Below are 9,019 nucleotides of genomic sequence, written 5' to 3'. Positions count from 1 at the left end.
CGGGCGCCTGTGGTCCCAGCTACTTGGGAGGCAGAGGCAGGAGACTCGCTTGAGCCCAGGAGTTGGAGGTTGCTGTGAGCTGTAATGCCACGACACTCTACCCAGGGGGACAGCTGGAGACTCTGTCTCAAAAAAAATAAAAAAATAAAAAAATAAACCTACATAATGTATCTCATTAGTAAGCTAGGGACTTATTCTTGAGATTAAGCTTAAGTTGGTGCGTAGGACAGACTAACCTCTGATGCTTCTAAAAGCCAGGCACCTAAGGTTTCAGTCCTACATAGACTTTGCTAGATGTGCTGGTAACTGCTCTTTGCAGTCTATTTTGGAAATAGCATAGAGTATGTAGACAGGCCTTGTGATTGAGTCCTGAACTTCACCTATTTTCTTGCTCAGGTTTGGAGTCCGCCCTCTGCCCAAACGCCAGATGGTTCTGAAACTGAAGGAGATATTTCACTATACTCACCAGACCTTGGAGTCCAATTCTGAGGATGAGATCCAGTCCTCACAAGTGCCACTGGAGGTGCCTCCCAGACAGACACACACCTTTGAGACCCACAAGTCTTCAAGGGAGACCCACAAGCCTTCAAGGGAGACCCACAAGCCTTCAAGGGAGGCCAGTCTGGGACCCGTACCTCAAAGGTCCAAGCAACCTGCTAAGACCAAGGGTACCCAATGTAGAAAGCAGCAGCCCAGTGGAAAGCAGCAGCCCAAGTCACCAGCCACGGAGTCTCTGCCACAACCTGGTGGTGACATCCAGCTCCCAGCCTCCCAGGAATCTGTGACCACCTCTGTGGATGGCAGTGACAGCTCCTTTAGCTCACAAAGGTAAACAGATAGAAGCAAATCAGAGAGTTGGCATATGCAAGGCCTAATGGCTGATGTTCAGAAACCTCTGTTGCCTTGTGGGTTTGAACTATAGGAAACCTTTTGGCAGGTTTAAAGTGTGTTTCTCTGACCCTGAGCAGACCTTCTGGTTCCTTGTCCCCATGCCTGGACTTTTCTGGCTGAGGACAGGAACATGCTGGAGTAGCCCACAAAGAACTGTCCTGTGTGTCCTACTGCCCCAAGGGATCATCTGTGCCACCTGCCAGACTCCACAGGGGGTGGGGGTGAGGCTGTACAAACACATACCTTCCTTCAAAGAGGCTCCTGGTCTTGGAGTAGAGGGCTAGAGAGAAAGAGTGTCACAAAATGCCATTGTCTGGCTCTTTTCAGTTCTTCCTCTGGTGAGTTTGGTGCAGCCTTTGAGTCTGCAAGTGAAGATGAGGAGCGCGAGGAGGGGCTCAGTGCATCACAGGCGGCAGACACAGAAGAGGCAGTGAGACGCTTCATCCGCTCCCGGCCTGCCTTGTACCGGAAAGTGCTGCTATACCAGCCCTTCGAGCTAGGGGAGCTGCAGGCTGAGCTGAAGCAGAACGGCATCTGCATGGCCACAGGCAAGCTGCTGGACTTCCTGGACGCCCACTGCATTACCTTCACCACTGCTGCAGCCCGCAAGAAGCTCCAGGGGAAGAGGAGGCATCCGGTGGGCAAGAAGAAAGGGGAGCGGAATTGACAGGGCCCTCCTCTATCCCACCCCTGCTGTCAGTAGCCTCCACTGGCCACCTGTAGGGAGTACCAGGGACACCCGTGCCAGTTAGGCCTCCCCACGCACTTCTGGGCCTTCGGATCCTGTCAGCTCTTCACCTGTCAAAATAATAGCACTGACCCAAGTCTCCTTCCTCTGGACTCCACTCTCTGGAGTGGTATTTGGAGAGTATCACCCACTGGATGTTGGGTCCCCAGCCCCTTTCCTTTCTCAGTGCCCACGGCGTGTCTCTAACTCAGTAAAACCCTAGTGTTTTAGTGGGTAGTTGGCTTCCACCAGGCCAGGAAAAGACCTCATTGTGCCACATCTGCCACTCTGTCCACTAGTCTTGGGCATGACTGCCCCATGAGTCTGTTCCTGAGATGGACATCAGGCCCCTCCTGCCTAGCAGTCTGGGCTTATCTTCCCTCTCAGCTCTTACTGGTAGTCCCAGCAACTACCAGCAGACCAGGAGTCCATAGGCACCATAAATTGCCACATTCCAGGGGCAGCTGTCCTGTTGAGATATTTGTCTTTGCCACCAGCGGTCTCCAAATTGGGCTGTGCACAAGGGCCAGGCACAACTCTGGAGCCCCCCCAGACAAGCATGTTTTGTTAGTGGGTTCTGCTCATGCTTGTTAGTGCTGCCTTCAGCCTCAGGAGCCATGTGGGCTGAAGGTGAGGGCCAGAAAAGGAAAATTGAGTGTCCACATCCTGTGATTGTCCTTGTCTGAAGTGTGGTGCAGCCAGTTTTATATGATATGCAATAAAAACAAAAAGGCTTTATAAAAACTCAAATGCTACACTCCAAAAAAATCAGGAAGGAAGCAGGCTGTGAGCTGGAAACCATACTATCCTGCTCCATGCCCGTGTCTGCGGAAGCCCTTCCTGTGCCTATCCCTCATCTCAGAGTAGCCCAGGCCTGCTGCCACCTCATTTCTCATAGATAGTCATTCACTTGTTCATCCATACATGTGTCTATACATCTACATTCATAGAGCCCCTGCAAAGCGCTGCTCTGGCCTGTGTTGGAGAGACCAGGAGACAGATGCTGGCCTAACCCAGGCTTGTAGAGGTTGGGAGTTGGGCTCAGGTGGCCTGAAGGATCATGTCAGGTACAGCTTCCTCTGAGCTGGGCCTTAGGTGCACCTTCTCTCAGTGCCTATGTCGAGGCTTGTGGCTACAGGGGCCTTCTCACGGACAAGGCAGGGAGGGAGTCCTTTAGCAGCTCTGTCCTGCCTCACCATGAGGGGAAGGAGTACCAGGAGAGCTGACAACTGAACATTCTTTGGCCATAACTAGATCAAAAAAACAGGCACATACAGGCCTGTCCTACTTCCCATGACCCTAGCCCTAGCCTCAGCCTGGGTACGTCCACTTAAGGCAATCAAAGGAGAACCACAGCCCAGCTCTGGCATAGGCAATGGTGCCCACAGAGAAAGGCCCTGCCCCTGCAGGTGGGAAGCTTGCGCTGTCATTGAAAGGAGGACCAATACCATTGCTGTCCAACTGACCCCAGCTCTGGATAGACAGAAAGCCCCAGGATGAGAATAACCCCTTTGATATTCCCTGGCCAGGAGCTGGGGGAATAGCCCACCTGGTTCTCCCAGAGGTGGCGGCAGCATAGAGAATGTGGGCCAGCCCTGTGTGGGCAAGTGGGCATTCCTGTGAGGTAGGGAGAAGGGGGTGGGCCTGAGATGTTCCTGAGGTCCCTGCAGAGGAGGCTGTTTCCTCTCATGCTCTGCGTGCTGGGCATACAGCCACTGTGAACTGTCAAAGGAGGCAGGGCAAGTGGCTTCAAGCCTCTTCATGTGACAGAGATACCCATCAGGCCCCTGTGGTTTCCAACATCCTGTGGGTGGCCTGGTTGCAAACATCTTTGCTGCACCCCACAGCCAAAGCAGCAGCCAGTGATTCAGTACTCTGTCTGGAACCTTGCCAGGCTTCTCGAGGACCACCATTGTGTCCTCCCAGCACCTGACACATTCCAGGGTTCCCAGGCATATATTGGGAGGGAGGGAGAAGGCAGGAAGGGATTTGGAGCCCTTCTCATTGGCGCCCTCCCTTCCACCACCCACCCACATAGGCCCAGGAGAATGAACTAGTGACAATCACATATGCTTTCCCACCTCCCGTACACAAGCATACACAAGCTGCTGTATGCCTCTGAACCCACGATGCTGCTTTACAACCATCACTGGTTCTTACTTGTTTGGTGAGGAAAATTCAGATCCCAAGACTCCTCTATCACTTGGTTCTCACTTTGTCACCTACTTTCCTCAGTGGACCCATGTTAAGTGGCTTGTCACTGGAAGATGTCCTGTACTTTTCCTTTATTATAACATTTCACATGTGGCTTACTCTGGGCCATGTCCTTCCTCTTCATGTCCTCTATCAGGGCAGACTACCTGTTCAGGTCTAGCTTCAGGGGCCAGGGGGTGATCTCTTGCCATGAATGTCCACATGGTGCTGTTTCCTGTCAGGGTGCAGGTGACCTGCCTTTGGGACCCTTTGACTCACAGGAAGACATTGTGGGGTATAGATGGGTCAGAAGGTGCCTATTGGGTGACAGAGAGAAGGAAGCCAGAGGGATTAGAAGAGGAGGAGAGGGCTGCAGGGGTAATGGAGCCCCTGGCCTAGGGGTGGGAGGGTGCAGTCTATCTGCGTGACTATCAGGCCACTCACTGAACTCCCCAACTACTGCTGCTCCTACTAGTGGTGAGTCTGCTTTCCTTTGTGGCGGAGTGGAGGGTCATGTGTCAACAGCTTTGATGCCATGTCACTTTATTCTAAGCATCAGGTCTCAGAATAGAGACCCTCCCAGTGGCACTCCCCCACTTTGACTTACGGGGGTGGTGACAAAGCCAGAGAGTGGTGCTGAGGCAGCCCCAGCCCATTGATTTGTCTGCGAGGCTGTTGGCTTTTGAAATCAGACAGGAAGGAAGGTTGAGGTTGAGACCGGCACAGGAAGAGGCGAGGAACCAGAGCTGCAGGGACAACTGGTAGGCTTGGGGGGGCCTGCAGCGGCAGCCACCGTGTTGCCCCTACATTACCTCCCTGACTCCCAAGAAGTCAGCATGGGAAGCACCTCTGACCCCTAGGTCTCAGACCCAGGGCCCAGCTGGCCTGTCACAGAGTCTCTCAGGGCACCTACCACCACCTGGCAGGAGCTAGAGATGGGCGTTCCTGGAGCAATAGCCAGGCCCAGGTAAGTTGAGTCCATGCTACTTGAGTGCAGGGCAGGGGAGGATGGTGATTTTTAAGGCCTGAGCTATTCTGGGGAGGGGACTGAGAGACTCTGGGGAAGTGTTCTCCTGGGTGCTGGGAGCTGTTGAGACAGGACTGGTTCATAACCATGTCCCCAAGGACAGCCCAAGACAGGCCCCAGGGGACAAAGCCCAGCTCTCCCAGGGACCAATGATGGACAGGAGAAGCGGGAAGCAATGGGAAGGGCCAGTGAGCAGGCAGTAGGGATGTGGACCCCCAGCCCAGGGGAAATCAGTAGTCTTGGGCACCATCCCTGCACAGGGCCGAGGCAGGCAGCTTTGCTTCTAACTCCAGTCCCCCATCTAGAAATGGTGATAATAATAGAGGATTCACTCCAAAGGGTATAAAGGCCAAGGTGGTACAGGCAGCTCCAGATCCAGCTCATGGTGCCTGCCCCATGGTGCCACGCCGGTATCAGGAGGTCATTCCAGGGCCTCTCCCACTGGCAGCCCTGATAGGGAGAGTCTCACCATCCTGAGAGAGCAGCAGCACAGGAGGCCTTCTTGGAACAGGCTCTGCTGAGTGAGCCAGTGAGGGTCCTGGCTGTAGGGTCTTACCTAGAGGCCAGGTTCCTGGGGCCCCTGTGCTCCCTCCCTAGGTGTCCCCCAAGGCCAACGGCTCACTCTCAGCCATTGCCAGGCTGGAGGCTGGGTACCTCCTCTCTATCTCAGGGTTGGGTCTGCCCTCCCACTTGGACTCCAGGGGTTGGAACAGCTAGGAGCATGGTATCTTGAGGTGCAGGCACTGCTTTTCTTTGGAAAGGTATTTGATCTCAAATGATATAGCTGGTGCCACCTCAAGAGGGACCAGTTACTGAATTCCCAGGCCTCTGGGAGTGGGGCAGGGACAAGGAGTTGGGACAGAGGAGCATCCAAGGAGCCTTGGACAGAGATATGGGCAGCCCATGTGGGCATCCAGCATTGGAAGGCCCCTCAATCACCAAGTAGCAGGTGAGCAGGGCAAGTTCAGGCTAGGAGTGAGGTGCCTAGGCCCTGTGGGCAGAGAAAAGGGATACTAGGAGGGTCTTGGATCCAACATCCCCAACATACAAAACTCCAGGAATGGGCCCTGGTGACACATGCCAGGCTCAGGGAGGCAGTACTGGCCACCCACTCATCCATCTGACCTTTCGCGACCTGCTATACAGCTCTGTGGAGTGACCTCTGGCCTTCAGATCCCCCATACAACTCAAAGCTGACATCCTCAGTCTTCTGCTTTTTAAGCTGGGCTAGCAGGAGCCCCTGCAGCTCTTTGCACCAGGCAGGTTATCTGACTGTCCCTAGTGGCATCTCTGGCCTCCAGACCTCAGCCTGCTTAGAGGTCTGTGGTAGGTTCTAGCCTACAAGAGAGGCGTCTGAGGCTGCCTGCAGGGCTGCTGGCAGTGGCATTCATGGCTGCCCCCACCAGCCTCCAGGCCAGGCCTAGGAGGTAGCGGCACTAGGAGGTAGGGTCACCTGCACCTCTTTCTCTGTCCTTGATGGGCAAAGTGTGCAAAGGTGAAAAGTAGCTTGGGGAGCTTTGTTGGGGGGAGGATCTCAGCTGAGTGGAGCCTCAGTAGAACACCTCGTAAATTTGAATTTCAGATCAACAATTGTTTTTTTAGTATGTCTGAAGTATTACATGGGATATGCTTACACTAAAATCATGTGTTATTTATCTGAAATTTAAATTTCCCTAGTGTCCCGTTTATTTATTTATTTTTGAGACAGAATCTTACTTTGTCACCATTGGCAGAGTGCTGTGTCATAGCTTACAGCAACCTCAAATCTTGGGCTCTAGTGACCCTCTTGCGTCAGCCTCCCCAGTAGCTGGGACTACAGGGGCCCTCCATAAGGCTTGGTTAGTTTTTAGATGGGATCTTGCTCTTGCTCAGGTCTCAAACTCATGAGGTTAAGCAATCTACTGCCTTGGCCTTCCAAAGTGCTAGGATTACAGGCATGAGCCACTGTGCCTGACCTGGTGTCCTGCATTTTAATTTACTAAGTCTGGCAACCCTAAGGACTGAGGTCACTGAGGCAAGAAAGATGGGTGTCTGATTGAGAGGGAGCATTGAGCCCAGCCCTGAGAGACCTGTGGGGCTATGCCTGTAGTCCCAGTTACTTGGGAGGCTGAGGCAGGAGACTCACTCATCTGATCCCAGGACTGTGATCCTGTTGCTGTGAGCTATGATGAGGCCACTGTACTCCAGCCCGGTGACAGAGCAAGAACCTGTCTCAAAAAAAAAAAAAAAAAAAAATCAGGTCAAACTAATCCTAAATGATGGAAGTCTAAATAGTGGTTACCTCTAGGAGTGATTCTGAAGCAGGTGGGTGCATGTAGGTGCCTTCTAGGGTGCTGGAAATTTCTATATGTTGATCTGGGTGGTGGTTACACAGGATTATGTATACATATCATTTTACTGTAGGTCATTATACCTCGATTAAAAAAAATTTCTAAACAATCTAAAAACCCAAACATATGTAAGTCAAAATGAAGCAAGATGAGACTGGTGTCCCTTGTTTCTGCCCATGGGGCCTAGGAGCCTCTTTAAGCTGGGCTAGCAGGAGGCCCTGCTGCTCTCCTGGTAGCCATTTGCACCAGGTGGGTTATCTGACTATCCCTGGTGGCATCTGTGGCCTCCAAACCTCAGCCTGCTTAGAGGTCTGTGATAGGTTCCAGCCTATAAGAGAGGCATGTTATTGCCAAAGGCCAGGACATTGGGGGCCCTGCTGTGCTCTCACACTGGGTGATGTCAGGGTGTGGTCCAGGGGTGGACACAGCCTCCTCTTAATGGAAGTCCAGGTGTGTCCACCCTGCTGCTGCTGGGGCTGGGTCAGTGGCTAAAGGAGGAGAGTCATGCTGAAGAGGGGCCCCAGGCCGGGCATGGTGGCTCACACCTGCAATTCAAGTACTTGGGAGGCTGAGGTGGGTGGATTGCCTGAGCTCACAGGTTTGAAACCAGCCTGAGCCACAGTGAGATCCCATCTCTAAAAAATAGCCAGGCATTGTGGGCACCTGTAGTCCCAGCTACCCGGGAGGCTGAGGCAAGAGGATCACTTGAACCCCAGAATTTGAGGTTGCTGTGAGCTAACATGTCATAGCACTCTATTGGGGGTGACAAAGTGAAACTGTGTATCAAAAAAAAAAAAGAAGAAGAAGAGGGGCCCAGCTCTGTGCTTCTCTGTTCTTGCAGGGCATTGTCTGGAGCATTACTTGCTCTCTTGCCAAGACTAGAATGTGGTGGCATCACTGTAATTCACTGCAACCTTCAACTTCTGGGCTCAAGTGACCCTCCTGCTTCAGCCTACCAAGTAGTTGGGACTACAATGTATGCCACCACATCCCACTAATTCTTCTGTTTTTTCTGTAGAGATGTGGTCTCGCTCTTCCTCATGCTGGTCTCAAACACCTGAACTCAAGTGATTCTCCCACCTCAGCCTCCCAGAGTGCTAGGATTACAGGCCTGAGCCACCATGCCCAGCCTTGGTTTGACCTTATTTTAAATTCCCTACAAATGTAATCACAGAGCATATTCTCTTCTATGTCAACTTTTTTCACTCAACATTGTGACTGCAAGAGCCATCCAAATTGTTAACATGTCAGTAATTTATTCTTTTTCATTGCTATGTGGGATTCAATTGAATGAACATTATCAAAAAAATTTCCCATACTATTGTTGATGGATATTGGTTAATTCTGCTTTTTTGGACATTATGAATAAAGCTATTAGGAACATTTGGTATCTGTATTCCTGAGTCCCAACAGAAATAAATACTCATTTCTATTGGGACAGAGGAGAGGAACTGCTGGCTCACAGAGAATATTGCATAGTTCCTTTTTTACAACCAAACATTTCCAAATTAATTTGCATTTCACTGATGACTGATATTCTTTTTTACAATGTACCTGTTAAATTTTTTTGTCTCAGTTTTTAATTGAGCTGTCTGTTTTTTTCTTTTTTTGTAAGCGTTTTTTAATGTACTTAGGATATATATATATCAGATATATCCCAGTCTGTTTTTCTTTTTCATATACTTATACACACACACACACACACACACACACACACATATATATATATCAGATATATCCTAATATGTTTTCTTTTTCATTTTCTTTTTTTTTTTTTTGAGACGGAGCCTCAAGCTGTCCCCCTGGGTAGAGTGCCATGGCATCACGCTCACAGCAACCTCCAACTCCTGG

At 51.3% G+C, this 9,019-nt stretch overlaps 2 protein-coding genes across 4 annotated transcripts in view; both read left to right on the top strand.

The window, feature by feature from the left end:
• SLX4 (SLX4 structure-specific endonuclease subunit) overlaps window positions 1-2,330 on the top strand; it is a 23,904-nt gene extending 21,574 nt beyond the window's left edge. For all 3 annotated transcript variants that reach the window (XM_023513849.1, XM_023513850.1, XM_023513848.1), the window contains 2 exons: window positions 397-828; window positions 1,219-2,330. In XM_023513849.1, the coding sequence (XP_023369617.1) occupies window positions 397-828; window positions 1,219-1,558 (772 nt within the window). In that variant the 3' untranslated portion in view covers window positions 1,559-2,330. The remainder of the gene's footprint in view (window positions 1-396; window positions 829-1,218) is intronic.
• A 2,253-nt stretch (window positions 2,331-4,583) lies between these two features.
• The window catches only part of NLRC3 (NLR family CARD domain containing 3), a 33,479-nt gene continuing 29,043 nt past the window's right edge, over window positions 4,584-9,019 (top strand). Inside the window, exon 1 of the mRNA XM_003790830.3 lies at window positions 4,584-4,778. The gene's annotated coding sequence lies outside the window, so the exon portion shown is untranslated. The remainder of the gene's footprint in view (window positions 4,779-9,019) is intronic.

This window comes from Otolemur garnettii, unplaced genomic scaffold (genome assembly GCF_000181295.1).
Source record: "Otolemur garnettii isolate 467f Iridium unplaced genomic scaffold, OtoGar3 scaffold00044, whole genome shotgun sequence".
Lineage (NCBI taxonomy): Eukaryota > Metazoa > Chordata > Mammalia > Primates > Galagidae > Otolemur > Otolemur garnettii.
The sequence above is the reverse complement of the archived record's forward strand: the minus strand, read 5'-3'. Positions and strand labels throughout refer to the sequence as shown.